The 20,421-nt window shown below is 41.6% G+C and overlaps 1 protein-coding gene across 1 annotated transcript in view; it reads left to right on the plus strand.

Moving 5' to 3' along the window:
• The window catches only part of LOC112572455 (putative universal stress protein SH1215), a 70,452-nt gene that overhangs the window by 31,187 nt on the left and 18,844 nt on the right, over window positions 1–20,421 (plus strand). The window contains exon 2 of the mRNA XM_025252151.1: window positions 19,004–19,090. Within this exon, the coding sequence (XP_025107936.1) occupies window positions 19,004–19,090 (87 nt within the window). The remainder of the gene's footprint in view (window positions 1–19,003; window positions 19,091–20,421) is intronic.

Genomic DNA, 20,421 nt, shown 5'->3' on the forward strand with positions numbered 1-20,421 from the left:
AGAATTAATTCAGCAAACAAACAAAAAATTAAACAATTTAGATGGTAGAGATATTTCGTGAGAGATCGTTATTGATGATGTAGAGAACAGCCGGGCTCCGACAGAGGAAAACAGCCTGGAACAATGGCAGGTGGGGTTAAAAGAATCACAGATCAGCAGCACACAGTCGACACCAAACACGACGAGAGTGTACGAGAGGTGAAAGGGATGGATGTGGGCGGATTTTTGTTTTGGGAAGAAATGTGCTCTTGGAGAAATAGAATTTTTGTTTCAGACAAAAAGTAGAAACTGAACAAGAAGTTTTCTCGCAGGGATCCCAGAATGATGAAGTGATGTGTTGAGCAAGTTCCTTTTCTTTATTTCACATAGTAGAGCAAAATAGAAGCACGTACAGAAACACATTCAAAAAGAAAGCATGCAAGAGATTCAGGAAGGTCCTGGTTTCTATGGCAACTCGAGCAGCTTGCTGACTGTTGGACACGGGGAGAGAGAAAAGACATTTCTCTCTTGTGAAATGTGACCCAGCCTCACCCCCCTACTTCCATCCCTCTAACCTCCCGCCCACCCCTCCACTCTATCAACTAGACCATGTGCGACATGTGATGTCAATCTTGGCAAAGTACGCCTAGAAAATACCGCCGCCATTACTGCTTAAAGGTCTAGTGGGGCGCAAAATTGTTTTCACATGTCCGGGCCAAGCGTTGTGCAAGATATTATTTACTCAAATCTGGATGAATACCCTCCTTCCCTTCTCAAAATACACACCTAATAGGTCAAGATTATACATGGATATGCTTACAGTCTCAAAGCCTCGGCCAGTGGGAGAGCTAGGACCATGTTTATTAGGAGTATCTATGTACAAGCGTGACGTCACATCACAACTTTACTTTTTTCTGTGCAGATATTCTAGAAAAAGTTTGGAACACACACTAGATCTTTAATGACAGACGTTGGCTTACAAACACAAGCTCAATGTCTTGCTGGCAGAGTTGCCGCGAGTAGGCTCACGACTCGAAGGAAGACAATCGAGAAGAATCTTGACTGCATGCGACCTCGTAGGAAATTGCCATTTAATGATGGACAGGAATGGTGTTAGCTACACGAACACTGCATTGTGTGGTAACAGATTATGGCTCCAAAGTGATGGGCCGCTGATAGTGCAATTTCCACCCTCACTCACTTTGCCCTCCTCAGTTTCTATCGTCAAACGGCAGAAATTTCGTCTGTGCAAAGTGCTTTCTCAACTTGCCTTGAAGCAAGAAGGGAGAAAAAATGTGGCATGGAGTCGCTACTTGGAAGACTAAACTGTTCGTAAAGTATAATCAGTTTATTTAACTCGTTAAGTCTTCTCGTAATCTGCCAATTATTCGGCCTGAATCAGAAGAATCAGCGAGCAACTTCGATTCCAATTGTTGTTTTTTTAATTTTTTTTTGCTCATGAACATGGAAAAACTGGGCTTTCGCAACATCCATGATTCTATCATGATGGTGAACTGGATTCAGGATGTAAAGCAAAATGCTATGGGAGCCTATCGTCTGCTGGTCGGTATTTGGAGCTGATTGGACGAGTTTGAAAGAGACGAATGAGACACCATAACGAGGAGCTGTATTTTTTTATTTTGTTATTTTTTAATTTATTTTAATTAGTCACAGATACCTCTTTCGGACACTCGACTCTTTACTTTGAAAGCAGAGTGATCAATAAAACACACCCCTTAAGGAGCAGCCGTCTTTGATGGCTCATCTATAATGATGGGCTTACCGAGCACAGGAAGTTTATTGGCAGCCATCTTTGCCATGCGCACTCAGCCGATCCCAGTTTACATCACTTGTAAGCTGCCCGTACTATGTATGCGCAGTTTCTTTAATTAACTCCCAGAATTACGACTGTATGTAAACGAAATTTTGATTGGAAATAATCGAGATCGTCAGCATCTATCATTTAAGCCCGGCTTGCCAATTGCCTCGACTTCTCCTTTAATCATCCAGGTGGCGGTTTATAGCCAAGCACCGCGCACCTGAACGCTTCATTTCGTTGCTCGTTTAGGCTCGTGTATATGACTGACATCAGAGAGAGAGAGACGGTGGAAGGAAGAGAGAGAAACAGCACAAGCAAAAAACAGGTACATAGATCAAGTGTAATTATACAATTGCAATACATAAATAATTTACATAATTAGTCACTACTACTATAAAATAAATAATAAATAAAAAACACTTATCCAGCATGGGAGCAAGGTCAATTGACTTTACCTCGAAAGTATCATACAAAGGTGTAAATGGAAGAATTAGGATATGTTCGTCCTGTGGAGGGAAAGGACAGTGAGCGCCAAGAATTGTCCATCCAGCCTTTGTGTCGCTTTCTTCCAGTTCAAGATTTTAGACTGAAGAGCAAGGAAAAGGAAAACGGAAGAGAAGAGGGATGAAAGTTTTTGAAGTGAAGAAAAGGGCAGAATAGGAGAGAACGAAGGATGTAAGGGTTGTAAGAAGGGATAGAAGATAAGGTAAGAGTTTAGAAGGGAAAGGAGAGAAATCAATCCCGTTTCCCATGTTTTAAGTCTGTCACGACACCAATTTCAACCGCCCAGCCAACCACCCAGCCAACCAGTGCAAGCAATAAACGTCTAGAAGCCAAGGAACAACCTTCACGAAATCATCCAGGATGTCAGCGGCGGAGGATTGCGCCCGCCGTAGTACACGCGTCCTGCGTGGGTTTGATGAACCATCCCTGTTTACTGCATCCACTTGTTTTTGAAAAAAAATCCCTCCTTTTATACCCGCACCCACCCATCCCAACCACTACAGCCATCCCTACCTCATCTCTGGAAACGAAGGCTGGAATGGATGCGAGTGCTGGCAAGCTTCATGTCGATACCCGAGTGCGAAATTTATGGTAGAGCGCTTGAGTCATAATGGCGATAGGGGGGTCCAGGGTCGGTATAAACACTCGGGAATGAACGCACTTCACCAGCCGTTCACTTTAACGGTCCGGTTTGCCACCTACCGGTCGTTTTCACGTAATAACCCGAGGCAGGGCATTGCAGGTGGGAGCTGGGAAATCACACTAAACAAGATGAGAGCTCTCTGGACGACTGAAGTAGAGGGTCTATCAATTATGAATGGGCGATACAAGAGCTAAATGTGGAGTAAAAAAGTGCAGTTTGAGGAGAAGCTAAACTTTGTGACTCAAGACTTAAATGTTTATTGCTGGAGCGTCAAGACCTGCAGCCAGCAGCTATCCCAGGATAGCCATTTCATTTAATTGTGTTGGGCAGACGGACACGAAGTCAGCGAGAGAGAGAATAGAAATCAAGAAGAGAATGTGAGGAGAGATATAGAGACACTAAAGACGAGAGAGAAAAAAGAGCCAGAGATGGACAAATATAAAGCGAGAGAGACCAACAAACAGTGTTCATCTCAACAACGATTGTACACGATGGGAACTGGAGAGCCGATTGGATAGTCGGTTCAATACCCGTATGGCGCAACGTATTTTTCCACTCACCCCTTCTCCTCTCCACAGTTGACCCAGTTGTGGAGTGGGTACCTTACTTGAGAGACGGATGAGAAAGATAAAGAAGCGAGGGAGTGGCGATGGGCACCACCCTCTTAAAAGCTGACTCTCACTTCGCTGCGACAGTCAGGATAAAGAACTACTATTACCAGGCAAATATTTGTATAATAACTGTTTACAAGACAAGTGAACCGGCAATGGCGCGACAGATGTCTCCAGTGTCTGGAGGGTCTTTTCAAACTCTGAAAAGGATGTGCAAATTTATGCAAAGAAGGTCCGGAAAATTCTAGAGCCAGCCCGAGACGTTTTGAGGAAGAAATGTCGACAAGAGGCGTTTATCGAACAGTCATCGTGAACAGAGAATGAACAGCAAGGTGGCTGACGAGTGATCGATGCTCCATATATACACCCCTCCCTTCTCCCTCCCTACTGTAACAATCCCTCTGTTATCAAAAGGTTTGCTTTGTCCTTGTACACACCTCAGAGATAAAAAAAAATTAACATAAACATGTTCTAGATTGAAAGTGCTGAACCCAAGATAGCTGATTCTCACAAAAAAGATAAAAATAAATACGAAAGAGAGAAAAGAAGAAATGGAACGAACTAGCGAAGGATGAGAGGGTAAAATTTGTATTTTACGCCGATCCAGCAACTACACGGCAAGGCTGCCAGCACTGGAAACAGATGCCACATGGGGATAAGAAAAAAAATGTAATAAATGCATTAGATGGGGTTGGCGTGTACTTCTGGTCTTATCATTATTTCCACAAGATAAAACAGATTTTTCTTGTTTTTTTCCCCCATAAATTGATAGTCAAACTATGGCACAAAATATAGGGGGAAAACCTCAGTAAAGTTATTTATTCATTCATTCTTCCCTTGACTAGCATCGATCGTTGGAGGAGTTAGGGGAGATAAATGGATAGTCGCGGCAGCTGACAAGTCCCGTCACTCAGGCCTGTCGGGCAATGGCGAGCAGGTCCTGCACCGGATGGCCAGTCTAATCCTTCACATTTGTAAGTCAGTCAGTCCTTCCTTTAGTCCACCACCCTCCATGTTATCTTGGACAGTCTTCGACAATGCGTGGTGCAGGGTCACGTGGCAACACCAGACCAGCTCACGCCGCTCGATGGTGTCCTACGAATGTGGCGACGGTACTTCCTACAAAGTCATTTGCTGGCTGTGCGAGATCCTGGAGCTTCGTTAGGCCATTGTTCTCGAATGTCCAGGTACGAAGCAGAAAGTGAAGTCCACGTTTCACACCCGGAAAGCAGGATGGGCACTGCGAGAGACTTGTAGATATTGTACTCAGGATAAACCCTGATTTAGGACTGAGACAGATCTGCTCCATCCCAGCTTCTGTCGTTCTTGCTGTCGCGATCCTGATGCTGATGTCTGTCGTGGAGCTTCTGTCTTTGGAGAGGGTGGCTCCCAACTAAAGACCTTTATCTCTTTGAGCCGTACTCTGTTTATGTAGGTATCTCGTCTCAAGAGCTAAGAAGACGATTATTAAATCACGCTATCATCATCATCATCATCATCACCATCATCATCATCATTAATTATTATTATTATTCCGTTGTCGATGACCATGGCTTTGCTTTTGTTAGTCCATTCATGTATCCATTCTGTCGGTGTTCGAACTGTCTGTCAGTTGGTAAGGTCTTGTAGGTTTTGGTTAATGCCTGCTAATTTATCGATGTCTTCTGCAAAGCGTATTTGTAAATTAAGCTTCCACCGATGGAAATGGAAGTGTGATGGTCGTGGAGGGCTTCACGAACAAAATATATATTTGCGTGAATGCAAATATTCCACAATATCGGTTAAGAAGAATTTGTTGCCTTGACGACAGACAGTTTGCGTTCATTGAAGACTTGACGAGGTGACAAGAATAGTCTGCTGGAGAGACCGTTGCTGGAGTTTGATGCCAAACAGGTGAGAAAAATGGTCGCTTTACCGCCAGATACAGTAATGATCGTTTGACAGTCTCTGGAGACATCGTGTCTCGTGCTTAAAAAGTCTATAAAGCCATTGTTCGTCTGCGACATTTCACAAGCAGTAAACTCAGATAGCCTTACGATCCACCGGAAACTATGGTGGTAATATTTAGTAGAGATTAAGCGAGGAGGGCTGTATATGGTGGGTAGGTTATGTAGGTAGAGTTTATTTGGGTAGGAATGTATTATGACTATTTTCTGAGGTTGTCAATTTAATCGCTAGATTATATTTTCTGCAACATAGCAAGAATATTACTTTTTTTAAGAGTAACTTGATGTCCTTTTTATAAAATACAACTCGTTTTGTCACAAATCAAACTTTGAAAAATTAGAAGTGATTGAGCTGATGTTTTACATCCAGCCAACAACTAATTCTACAACCCTGCCAAGAAACCGCCGTTGTAAACAGGAAGAAGAACAATGTTCCTGAGACGAGTTTTCAAACGGGGACTATACCTGTGAAAAATGCTTAACCATAGCGACTTACAACTGAAGGTATGTAAATAAAGTTTCTTTGGAAACTTTCCCTCCGGTAACATCTACTTCTATGGCATCTGAACTACTCACTGGCTTAGGCAGTCGACTTTAATCTTCTTACAACAGTTTTGGTGACACAACCCACTCAGCTTTACTCTCGAGTGTAGCGAGGCCCGAAGTCGCACAGTGCGCAGCGGCCTTTACATAGCCAAGCTACGCGATGATTAATTTTCGAAGTTCCAAATTCCACCAAATGATGGAAATGAAAGCACGCAGGTAACCCACTGCTCTGGAAGGTTGCCGCCTCCATCTCCCGAGCACCTGCACTTTGGTAATCTCTCTGTGGCCACAACTCCGTCAACAAACTTGTTACCGCACCGCGAGAAGTTGCGAGAGCCGGGGTTTGTTGTTACACCTGTCTCCGACAAAGATTAGTGCCATCAAAGATCATAGCTGAGGTTCAAGAGGCTCAGATCAAGTCGTGGCACTAGGGGAAACCCTTATTTCTTCTGAAGCTGTGGCGTTAACAGATTTACAAACTAACCTTTGCCGGCGATGAAAGCATCGCAATCATCTTCCTCTCCATCGGGAGTAGCCTCATTAGATTGACTACACATGGAAAAAAAATCTCATTAACTGTAGTGCCATTCTGGAAACAATCACCCTCTTTCATGAGAGAACAGGTTTGAAAAATATCTTTCTGCAGGCAATATCCATTTCCATTGCAATATTATATTATACTAATATTGGACTGAGAGAGTGAGGTCAGCAACGGTTGAGACATGGGGAAGAGTTGTGTAAACCCTTTTGTGAGTTCTGCTGAGACAAAAAGCTGGATAAATAATGTATCCTGACGAGGCACAGCGAAGGATCATCTCACATTAGAGCTCAGGTCCCTTGTCATGCGCGAGGCACTCACTGAATGTGGCGACCATGTGAAACATGTCACGATGCATTTAGATGAAGAAGAGGGAAAGAAAAATGTTTACTTTTCCCATCTTCCCGAACTGCCTGTTTCCTCTGTTTCTTTTATTCCTCCTTTCTTAAATTTCTTGAAAAAAAGAAAGTCAGTGGTGTTAGGGATAAGAGAAGAGGGGGAAGAAGGTTGATGACAGGATAAATTTTCGGCAAGCGTGGATGTTTGTCTTGATTATAAGATCTCAAAGATGTGCAAGAGCACTGTTCCAAACACTTTCTCCATTCTTCATCCTTGAACTTTTTTGTGTGTTTGTAATGGTGCCATCTGTTTGTTGACTTTGTGTTTCTTGTGTAGTTGACTGAACGGTTCGTTTATGATATTTTATTTGCAGCACATTCAGCACGGAGAAAGGAGCTTTAGAATTATTCTTCTTATTATATTTGTTGCCATTAACAACTAGAGAGTACACAGTCACTAGCGTGAAAATACAATGTCACATGTGTTCAATGCATCCTTACATTAGCGTGTGGCGCTTTTCTTGTAGGGAATATATTATTATGGAGATTTATGGGAATCAGTCCACGTTCGGATGAGGTACGAATTAGTTTATAATCCTTTCCAGAAAATTAAATTATCCAACAACCGATGTTCACTCAATCGTCTGCAAACATCGAATCACGTGGGATTTGTTTCTCCATTCCGTGAACTTGTATTACTGGACTGCTGGCAGACGATTTTTCCGTCCTCATCACACCAGGGAAGATGGGGGTGAGACAAAGACTTACAGCATGGAAACACGGGTGTGAGGCGATATCTGGGTCGATCTGATGTATGGAAAAGAATAAACCTAAAAACAGAGCGTTAAACAGACCTGGCAGCAGACACTTAAGCGGAAGGTGAGATCGCTCAGCTTTCTCCACACCTGATGATACAACATCACTGACGATCGTTTATCAAGATTATTTATCTTTCTATGCAATGTGTTTTGGGAACTTTCTTTTCTTTTCTTCACTTTGTATCTTTTTTAAGCATCATTTGTTTCTATCTTTCCTTACCTTTCTCGATCCTTTTGTTAGGTTTTTGATTGTTTTTCTTTTTTTTGTGTGTTTTTTTTCTTTTTTTCTATCCTTGGTCTTTTTTCTATTTTCATTTCATCCATCCATTCGTTCTGTATTTACTTTTCATCTCTTTTCTTCTCTGTTTTCTTCACTCTTACTTATGCTGATCTTTCTTTCTTTCTTTCTTTCTTTCTTTCTTTCTTTCTTTCTTTCTTTCTTTCTTTCTTTCTTTTTTGCTTTGATCTTTGAAGAACATTTTCACTCAATGATCAAAGTTTCGCACCATGGGGTCAAAATCCTTTCCGTGTTTGACTGTGAAGCAGCCTTTGCAACCTGTCTGTGGCTGCTTTTGAGCTTTGTTGTGGCGTTGTACTCTTGAATATGCGAACATCGGCCGTCCATCCCAGAATGTCAATGGCTTTCATCTTGAGCAGCAATTAATTTTTCCCAAGGCCGCCGCCGGACTAATATAGTTAACTCAGTTTTACCTAATAGCCAGCGGCGGGCCAGCTTGGCGGGCCGGTCAGAGACAGGAGGCGGGCCGGATCCGGCCCGCGGGCCGGCCTTTGCCCAGGTCTGATCTTGAGACTAATCGCAGGTTGCCCTGAGCTGGTTTCGGCGGCGCCACACGTAAGTGCAGATCTTGCTACGGAGAACCGCCTCCTGGCATGTGACATCAATAGGAACCAAGAAGAAACATTAGTGGCTGCCATTTTCTCTCCCCTGTAGCTTCCAGAATAAACATAAAACTTCCATGGGATGTGAAATACGTATTTTGAAAACGTGCAGGACAGACAAATAATATCTTAAATCAAAACTGTTACACAAGTAATATCTTTAAATAAAAATAAAATAAGCACTTAATTAATTAAGCACTAGTAACCCGACTTTCGCTCAGGCATCGGAGTCACGTGGTACCAACATGGTCGACCGTCTACATATTGTCGAGTTAGCCTCATTGCCAGACAACTTTGGCAATAATTTGTATGTATATAAGACAACATATTGACTGTAAGGATAGGTAAGTGGGTTATTTTTACTTGTAAATTAACGATGGTAAACAGTTTATTATAAAGTATGTTTCTATAGCGGAGAATACCAGCACGCCAATGCCTCTTTTGTACTTTTTACAAATTTAACTAAACACCGGATTTAGCGTTGTCATTGATGTTGATGGAGTTAAAAATATCATACAACAGTCATCTGACTAATATTGGTTAAAAAAAAACGAGAATCTATAAAATAAAGACGAAATAATGTAGGCTAGGTGTTAAAGGTCAAAACGACAAAAGTTGCTCGGTAAGCAACGGATGCAGAGTTTATATTTTTAAAAAACTGAAGCATGCCAGCATTTGCAGAAATGATTTATCGGATTACATTAAGAAAGAGCATGTTGCAGAAATATCTGTCACAGTTGTGTCGTGCCTAAGTTGTCATGGCCACGAAGGTTGAACGAGTAGTTTGCCGGGGTCATCAAGTTTGACATCTCGACATCTCGAAGTATATTGACTTTTGATGTGAAGCCACGACATTAGTACATTTTGAAGTCATCTAGGGACACCCACAGCCAATCAGATTGTTTGTTGGACCTTTATTTTTCGGGACGAAAATTGCGAAAGTTCAGAATCAGGAAAAATTCTAAATAAAAACAAAAACTTAAGAGGTGCCAGAATTATCTGTCTCTTGTCTGCACTAAAATGTTAAACCCTTGGTCTATGAGTACATAGCATTTTAGTTTACTCAACTTCATTATTTCAGTTTTGGACATACGGATACAAAATATAAATAATAACTTTAAGAAGAAAATGAAAAAACTTACATAAAAATTTTGACAATCCAAAAAAAAAATGTAACTCTTCCCTCTAAAAAATGATTTTAAAAATACTTAGTTCAGAAACAGATGACGAATCTGAATTTAACTTTTATGTAGCGAAAAAGTTATCATCTCCCTTGCGAAATACGTTTTTGGAACTGCAAAAGCAATTTAACGTGCTTTGACGTCCAAGTGCCGAGACTTATTTTTATTGGGGTTGGGGGAAGGTTCCAGGGATTTTGCGAATGTCAGATTTTTTGATTAAAAAATAACAGGAAGAGGAATACGCTTGAGAACGGACAGGGCTTGTTGCAACTAGAAACCGGCAACAACTTTTGAGTGTTTTTGTGGAAGAAACGCAATCAGACTAGTAATGGAGCTGGCGGGGGAAAGGGTGACTAAGCAGGTGTGAAAAAAGAGTGTTTTCATTCGCGTGGGTGTGCCCTTCTAAAAGGGCCAGAAATATAGACATCTATAGAAAAATCAAACCCTCTTTTTTGTCTAATTCATTCATGGAAAATGAATTTGTCACCGGTGACATTATTTTGCGTTGACAGTATTCAATGATCAGTCACCTTACCTTACAAAGTTTTAAATTATTTTTCATGTAATTTTTTTTTAATTCGCCTTTTGAATTTCACTAACAAACTAAATACAGACCCTGCCACGTGACCTCACATGCTTGACGCATTTAGTACATTCTACCCAGAAGTCCCTGGGGACCATGTCAATCAAACAAAACTCGCTTTTCCTGTCACAATGTTCCGACTAATTTGTAAGTCCAGAGGAGTCTTTCTCTTGGGACAGACCGTCCGTTATCCACCAACGGAAATCTGACAGTCTTCATCCATCTTTACCTTTGTCTCAGAAGACCCTGGTACTTGGCGAAAGGTCGGGTCGTGCACAAAGTCTCGTAGAAAATCTGTTGCGGCGATCACGTGCAAGAGGCAGATTCGTTTGAGTTTCTGATGTGATACACAGACACAGACCATCTCTCTGGTCCTGCTGGCCACTCTGGTCCTTGTTAACAGTCCTAGAAGAATCCATTATCTATCCTTCCACCTACTGGGAGGAGAGGAATGTCTTCATATATTTAACTCGACAGGGAATGCATGTTGTCCTTGCAAAAGTGATGTGGGTCAGGATCCAGATGCATACTTGTGATGCACTCCTAAAACTCAATCATTATCCAAAAAGAGGCCAAAAACACACATCAATATTTCTCATTGAGACGTTGATGTTGTCAAGACAACAGAAAACGGAAAAACTAGGATGACATCTAAATTAAACATTTTTGTGGAGTTACCCGCTTGAATTCTTTGAAAGGTGGTATTCGCAGTCGTGCACACTGAGAACAATAAAGATTCATCCAGATTTGCGGAAATAATACATTGTACTGAGCTTCATTCACTCAGGAGGAAAAAAACTATTTTAAATATACCCTTATGTTTCGCAGAGTAAATTTGTTTATTTGTTTGTTTGCTTACCTTATTGGAAGAAAAAATGCCAGAATCATCTAGGCTTGCTTTTGACAGCAAAAACCTTTTGAATATACCATCTACATAAACAACAATTGGTTTTAAACTCCAAACTACCAGGATCGGTACTTAGAAGGAATTTGATCTCCTAAGATACATAAAGCTTTGTTTGGTGTAAACAATCTTGACTGTCGCGCATTGTACCGCTCACATGAATTAAACTTTCCAAACAAAAGACAAGCGAGTCCACCTACTCAGGGAAGCTACATACCATCTCAAGACCCAATATGAATTCGTGAAATATTTCAATAACAGCGAAACTTGCGATGGGTGCAAGAGACTTTTCCATAACGATGCTTCCGTGTGAAGTCGGCGACACAGGACCCAAAGGATGTTTCCACGGATGTCAGAATCTCTTTGGTCACGTGAGCTCCCAGAGGTCTTGTCCTCTTGTTCCGTCCCTGACAGACCTACTTCAGGCAACAGCTAATCAAAAAAGACTGAGAACAGTCTGCAAAACAATTTCTCAGGTCGGTGTAAGAGTTGCCTGTTGTTATCCTGTTACATTACTCAAACAACACACATCTATCCCACCCTCCACCCTTCTTGCCTCAGGGAACACCGTGGCAGATGAATGATGGTCCCTTGTATGCAAACCCGAACACAATAACATTTTGTTTTTGAAATTGTTCTTCGTGGAATGAACTTAAAAAGCAATTCAGTGCAAAGACGTGAATCACGTGTAAACTGTAAGGGAGAAGGTGATGGGAAGGGGAGGTGAAGGAGGGGGAGTGTGTGAAAGTAATCAGAAAGTAAAGCAAATTGCGCTCAGCAGACATCAGGACCACAAAGGAGAGGCAGTGAGCTAAGCAGAGATTGCTGGCAATCCCCAGGGTTAGAAACTGCCGTTAGTTCTGGTCGTGTCAGACGGCCATTTTTTTCTGTCGGCACGGCAACGTTAGATCTTGACCACAGACCGTTGCCCTCCTCCCCTCCCCAATTGCCCATTGTTCTCGCGCATGCGCAGTTCAGCAGGCGCCACAGTTACTCGTCTGCCCCTGGCCGGGGGATTACTGTCGAGTGCAAGGCGCTCTCAGTGATCTTCACTCATCTGAGATAATTATTTGTCTCCTCGGGGAGGAAAATAGAGGAGAGAGAATGGAGAAAGAAATAAAGAGTGGAGGGGAAGAGAAAGAAATCCAGATGCAAAGAAACAATGACAATGATAATTCTTTATTTACGATACTGGTAGAATAAATAAAACATGTTTTTATATCTCTCCCTTGCCATACAAAGGCGAGTAATATACAAAATCCTACATTTACAATAACAAGTCATGACACTAAAAGAGTGAAGAACAAAAGTAGTCGTTATTAATTTATATTTACATGACTGTTATGGAGTCAGGAGGTATTTTGCAAACTTGATAGTTTTAAATCTTTCTGCAGGCTTAATGCCCACCCTGATGCTAGGCTCACCAATGGCAGATAAGAAGCTTCGGCAAAAGGTTTCAGTATAAAACTTTTAGAAATTTCCTGTGGGAAGCAGCTTAGATCATTCGCTGGAGATGAAGAAGGAGGCTTTTCTACCGGACTCTCATTGAGAATTTCAAGTTTGACTTATTTCTTGGAATGGGGTTATTAAGCTTGAGATATGCGTATTTTTCTGGAAAATAAAGTTTATGGAAAAGTTTATTTGTAAGAATTTTATAAACAAAGATGCTTTTGCTATATTTTAGGGACTCAGCGGGAAATCATTAAACTGTATTTTCGGGCTTAGCAATCTTGCTTAAATTGCTCTCAACCTTTGTTAGAGGCTTCATGGAAGGTCTTACAGCGGAATAAGAAAAGATGGAAGCATAGTCAAAGTCAGGGTGGATATGGGGTGTGTAGCACTTTCTTTCTGGAGTAAGGGTCTGAGAAGAACTTTGAGTTTTGTTAAGTGTCATGTGAGAGGGAGGTGGAGGAAGAGAGAGAAGGTAAGAAGAAAAAGTAAAGACAGTTTCTGCTCTGGATGACTAATGGCGTGCATCCAACAATAGCGAACGATGCTTTATTCCTTTTCTTTCTTTCCGACATTTTCTACCTACCATTGCATGTTACCCCTCCTGTAAACTCTCTTCTTTCTATCCCAGTCAGGTTACTTCTGTTCATCTTGTGGTCTTATGTTTTGTTTATGTTTCTGCTCACAACATGTGAGCCTAACACGTATACTACAAAAATCTACCCGCCCAGAAAATCTCCCGTATCTTTCTTCGAATGCAGCCAATGCATAAATAAGCAGGCAGGTCTGGTGAACTGCAGGAAGAGAATAGTTTTGGTGTACTCTTCAGGTTACATGTAAGGAACATGGGGTTAACAACAGCAGGCGTGTGTGAGGTGGATTCATTGGCTTCCAAATCAACATCAACATATTTTATTCCTTCACCCTAAAGAGGATTAGATAATATGGGCAATTAACATCAAAAGCAAAATCTCATTAGTTATCTTGTACTCTCTTTTTTGTTCTTTCTCTATCTCGCGCTTTAAAAAGAGGAATGCTTCAGAAGGCTTGTTTATCGGGACTCAAAATTGAGAAATAAAAAGTTTTAAAGATATATTAACAATTAAGATAGTAAAAATGTTTTGCCAGATAGCGTGGGATTGTGAAGGATTGACAGTAAACACACACACATACACAATCACCAACACTAAAATATGCATGAACGCACACACACACACACACACATTCTATCACAATTTTTCTCTCACACAGTTGCTCTCTCTCTCTCTCACCCTCTCGTGCACTCATTCTATATTTTTTCTTCAACACCACCTCTCTCTTCTCTCTCTCGCAAAAGCAAAAGCTCTCGCTCACAAAACCATGCACGCGCACACACACACACAAACATGCGGGAACTCACACACAAATGCACCTGCAATATCCTAGATGCATGCTGACAGATGGATTTCAGCTCTGGGATTTGTTTGATGTCGGCAGAAAACCTGGTATTAAAACATAATTTTGTTGCTTAAAAAAAAAAGACAGCACTTCATGTCAACTATTATTTGCTGATAAATCACGGCCCCAACATCTTTCCAACTTCATTATTTGAAAATGTCATTTCCTGCCTCACTAGTCTTATTGTCACAATCAAGAAGCACGTTTGTACATAAAACAAAGAAGTTTTTCATCCTGTCCTCATGGCGACCTCTCTAAAGAACCACATTTTTTTCTGCCTGCTAATCAAGTCTCAAGTCTGCTCACCCGAACCTAATGGCTGAATAATTTCCCTTACAGTTCTTATCAGTAGACCACAATGCCAATTACTGTAGAAAATGTAGTGCTATCCTCTCATACCTTTTGATCCCAGTTTATTAATTTGTTTAGAAAAATAAAACAATGTGAGAAATGAACTAGTTACGCTTAAAATGGACACCACTGGTGTAATTACTAATAAGAACTGAGGATAATAAAGAAAAAAAGAATGCTGCATGTAATACAAGAAATAGTAGAGGAAGGTAACAGGAAATGACAAGAGGAAGATGTTAAAAAAAGGAAAAGGAAGATGACAAGACGAGGCAGGAAGACGGGAGATTTGGCACAGAGTTAAATGCGGAGTTCCTCTCATTATTAAATGCATGTTGATATAAAAATCCTTCGTGTCAATGTAAGGTTGTGGCTTCATTTTTTTTTTTCAGTCTGTGTATCTCAGCTTTCATCTGTCAACTTTGCCAGTCCCTTTCTTGGACTGATGTTCTTTAAAGATGAATTCTTCTTCAGCTCATTGTAAGTCTGATGTCTTGCTGAGAGTGGGAGGGACATTCATGAAGGGTGTGCGGTGTGCCTCCAGAGAAGCTAAATAATGACAGCATATGTATGTGGATATATATATATAAGGGAGCTAGATTAAATAAAAATATCTTGTAAAATTATAAACAACATGTTCTAGAAGCAGCCTCTAGCAGTCTATCATGTCCAGGAAATAATGTTGGTAGCCAGAACTTCCAAAACTACTCCAAGACTGATATGATGACAATATTATTTTCCTTACGTTCATGTTTCATTTGAAAATATTTATAAAACTAAGAAGAGCTCTATGTCATACGATGAAGGTTACAAGCAAATGTCTTCTCTGTCTCCATTTCATTTTCTCTTCATCCTTATTTTGCTTAAACTATCCTGTCCTCTCCCAGGCACAAGTTCTTCTTCATTCTCCACGATCTGACCCGTTTTATTCCTCCATCTTCACCTTCCATCTTCTTCTGACCTTCCCTCTTTCTGCTACTTTCTTTTGTTCCTATTTTTTACACGCTTCAAGAGTCTCTCTGTCTAATGTCTCGTCCCACTGCCCTCAGGAGGATGCTGGAGCTGCCTCCACTTACTCACCCGTGCTTATGTTCTCTTATCTCAAATCTTTGTGTTGACATCAATGCGTAGCACTTAGCTACCCAACCCACACTCAATTTTGTTCTTTGTCTTCCTGTCCTTTGTGCCTTTGTTTCGTTTCAAGTTTCTTTACATATTGTTTAATCTAACATTATCATTCAGTTGTCTGACTCTTCTATGCACCTGTTCTATCTCGCTCTTATCGAAATTATTTTTATATCTTTTTTTTTTTTCTTTCTTATTTCCTTTTTCTCCTAGTATGCGATTCCACATGGAGTCGGGAATTCTGAGTTATCTTTCTTTCATTTCTGTGTGGTTTCCGGCAATTCAAAGAACTAAACAGAAACACTTAGCATGATTCCGTCAGCGTAGAATTTAATGTAATTTTTTTATTTAGCTTTGTTCATTATATTGCCTATAGTATCAATAATGCCGCTTACTCCTCCTCTTCATCTGCTTTTTCTTTCTTTTTGATAATATACAGCCATTGTTTCTAAGCTTCATATGACAAGAAACAGGACAGGGTTACACCAAACCATGCAGCACACCCCTACATGGCCATAAAAGCAATCATATATTAACGCCCACATAAACATGTCCTCTGTTAAAAAAAAAAGACGAAAAAAATACACTAAAATAAACTTGTCAGCCTGTTGATGTTATTCTTGGATCAAAGTGGACATGGCATTAAATCCAGGATTTAGCCTAGAACACGTGCTGGCGCGTGAGTGTGGTTGACAAGCATGACCCTGACATCACGAAGTTGCGTGGGACAGACCTGTGGTTGTTGTCCTCCGCCATTTGATTGCGTGGTTATGCTTCATTTCCTGTCCTGCACGCTGATAACTAACCTTGGAATAAAACTAATTCCATCCGAGAGAATGAGTTCTTCTAGTAGTAATTGAATTTATGGAGCGCATGTAGAGGCGAGCTTAATGAGCTAGGATTAAAAAAAAATACAAACTGACTTGCAGACGACACAAATAACAACATCCAGATCCCCACACACAAATACACTTGGTGGTAAACATGAAAGAAGTGTAAGGATGAAAGAAGAGTTGAGGACTGAGCAGAAGTCTTTGGAGGCCATACTTGAAAGCTTTGAACTTGAAACCGTTCACGAGGTCACAGCATTCCAAACGGTGGGACCCAGGGAAATGAAGAAGGAGCATCTGTCCAATGTCCATCATCAGATGCACGCACAGACCGGAAGTCAGCACAGCGATTAGAAAAGATCCACTAAGCTAGCGCGGCGTCAGCAGCTCCGACAGGACTGTACCCAGCCCCCGGGTAGCAACCATAATTGAATCTCAGCACCAACACGTCATACGAGACTTCAGCTGCAGAAAACATTACCATGGAACTATTTTTAACAAAATCAGGACGGCTGGCATCAGAGAAATGTTTCACCTTTCCGAGTGACAACGCATGGCTTCAGGCGCGGGATGATGTTGAGGGCTGTGTGTTTTATTGCGCACTGTGCGCAAAGTGTGTTAGCCGCTAATCGTGTTTACGAGGCACGTGATTCTTGAGTTAGCACGCGCTCGCCAGTGCGCAAACTTAATTTGCATTACGAGCTACACCCAGCGTAGTGGACAGGGTGGCGCCATTTCGGGGGGCAGTGATCAATGTGGACAGTAAGACAGGACACGGAGGGCACAACGATAAATGTGGGCAGACAAGCCGACCACAGAGGGCACAGATATAAATGTGGGCAGACAGGCGGACGCTGTGTCGACTGAAGCCAGGAGATTTTGTTTCGTACAATTATCAAGTTGTAATTTCGTAAAATAATAACGGCCACGTGGATTCAAATGTCGCGGCTATTTTCCTGGACCTGACACTCAGAGATTTTTTTTTTTGCAGGAAAGATTTTTCGTCGAAAATGATTGCTTACATGTGCACGTTATTTTTTTTTTTTTTTTTTTTTTTTTATTAAATGGTTTGTTTTGCGGGGAAAGGAATAAAGGGAGAAAGAAGAAAGAAAAAAGAGACGAAAAAAAGAAAGATATTTCAGAAAATGTGTAAAATGGAGGACTACAACAAGCGCTTCAATGTATGGGGAAAAGATTTTATCTGGAAGGTCGAGATCGCATACGAGTAGCTGTCCCTTGAAGTCGACCAGCACCTTTGCCAAAATAAAGTCAATGATTGCTGTCACTGTCTGAACTGCCACTGCCTCTACTACTGCCACTACTGCTACTGCTGTCACTGCTGGAACTTCAAACTCCTGTTACTGCTGCTGTTGGAAGCGTCTTCTCTGACTGGAACTGTTGGGACTTTTTGAGCTTTTGGCAATATTGGTAGTGGTTGGCGCCATCCATAGTTAATATCTGGCCTGTAATGTCTTACAGGGAAGATTGACATACCAACAGCAATCAAGTAGGCACTAGTGGGGAAAGTGTGGTCAGCCAAAGTCAATTTTACGGTCAGTCCTCTAGGGCACAAAATATTTTGTTAAGAAAGATGAGTGCTTTTGTTACAATACTAACTTGGAATATAGAACACCATGTATAGGACGTTCGAGTTTTGACTCTTGCAGAAGTGATTCAGGGCACCAAGCCCCGAGAGCAGCAAAAGTAGGTTTAGTGGTGGCGAGATTAGATTAGTTTTTTCCCCTCGTCACCCGTGATCCGGGCTTGGTTGATTGCCTCGCAGGAAACGGGGCATCACGGTCTGAAACGAGCTGGGTGCAGGATGAGAGTTCCCCAAGATAGCTTCCCCGTGCCGGCCTGTGATGACTCGCTGTGGTAGACACATGCACGAACACAGCGCACGCATGCACGCGCACAAGCTCGGTTTCATAATCATCGTCTCTTCGGCAGCCATTGCCAGCAGGCTATAAACGGAAGGCTTGCGACTTGGCCCGCATCATCTTATATCACAGATACCCCGCCCCCTGGCCTCCCCCCTGCCTGCCAGGGGACGTAATCGAGGCTGCAGGCGCTTTCCATCTCGTCTGCACAGGTCACTGAACACAGCTCATCTCGGGGCTTTGCCGACAGATCGAACATCTACCTACCAGAGCTTACCGAAATCTCTTCTCGCGGGATTCAGGGTTTCCTCCTCAAATTCTGGTTATCCCCTGATTTGTAAAGGTTTCCCCCGAAAGAGTGAGCTGTAGCTTTTCAAAACATAATAACTCCGAGATGGAGCCTAGTGTATACCACAGTGTAAAGCAACCAACCAACAACCAACCAACCAACCAACACACAAACTGGCACACACAAACAGAAACTTAAATAAACAACTAAATAAACACAAATATAAACAAACATAAACAAACAATAAAAAACAAGCAATAAAACAAACAATCAAAAAAACACAAAAACAGAAACAAAATCATGAACAAATAAAGAAAGAAACCTTCTGTGTGCAGGGTACAGAGACTACGTGCACAAACCGGACTTCTTCGTGGTTCTCCTGCACTGCACGGATCACGACGACCAAGAGATAAGGGAAGCAAGTGAGTAGACGCTGTTAGAGTTAATGCCCTTTGCCTTAATATTCCTTCCCACCAATCTCTGCCGGTCTGGACTTGGCTGCTTCCTGTGTGTAATCTTTTCGCATTCTGTAGGTTAGGGCAAAAATCGTAAATTGTTTTTTTTTTACCGGGATCATTGTGTGCATATTTTTGTGTGTTTACATCTCTGTGTTTGTGTGTTTACATTTCTGTGTTTGTGTGTTTATATCTGTTTTTGCGTGTGTGTACGTGCGTGTTTGTATGTGTGCGGTGCTCGCGCACATGTTAATCATTCTTTCCATACTTACGCATACAGGTGTATATAATTATGTAAATAAGAGCATGTGGTTTTAATTCTCCCCAAACGCGCCTCTCAGTCACTGAACACAATGAACATCTGATATCAGAAACTAGTAAGTAATGAGATTATATCCCGACAGTAGGTCTTTAAAATACATGCTAGCATGAAACTGCTTCTGCGTATCCTACATGCTGTATGTGAACAAGATAATATTGGTATTGTAAGGTAGACGGACATCTTTTTACACTTACACTGTGATAGTATGTACACTTATCAAAGTCATACATTGATACATAACACATTCAATATGACCAACACGTTCACGTGTACACCGGTACATAGCAACACATCACACATGTTATGTAATGTGTATATTGTTACACAATCTGTGTACTGTCACTGCTAAAATATTATCAGATATATACATTACCACCCAAAATATACATTGTCACATCATGTACAATATTAGCATGATTCTGGTTATTACACAATATGCACGCTGTTAACGATACAATATCACCAAACATGTAGACTGTTATCTAACAACTATTTCATCATCTGAGGAATATCAAATACAAACACCTGTACTGTTATACAACCTGGACACACCTAGCATGAGCAGTGTCACCCAGTACAGGGGCTGACAGTGAGTGGTTCATGCTGTCGACACCCAGCGGCTCGTTCCACAACATCATTCGTGGTGACGGTGGAGAAATGAAGATGATTTTATTTGCTAGAGGAGGGTATAGTCGTTACGCCCTGCTGCGAGAGGTTCATTACCCTCACAAGCCAGCCCGACAGAAATGGCGAGGGCACAAGCAGCTACTTCCGCTTCCTGTACTTCTATGGAATCTGCATCATGGCCTCCATAAGGACGTGGAACGTTCCTCTAACGCCACGTAGCCCACATTTCTGTGCCCGACAGATGGGGGCTGGCGGCAAGAGCAGGGCTGACAATTTTCTGGTAAAGGAAATTGATTTTCTGTCGTTTGTTGTCTTTTTTGTTGTCTTTGTTTTTGTCAACTGGAACGCG

This window comes from Pomacea canaliculata, linkage group LG9 (genome assembly GCF_003073045.1).
Source record: "Pomacea canaliculata isolate SZHN2017 linkage group LG9, ASM307304v1, whole genome shotgun sequence".
Taxonomy (NCBI): Eukaryota; Metazoa; Mollusca; class Gastropoda; order Architaenioglossa; family Ampullariidae; genus Pomacea; species Pomacea canaliculata.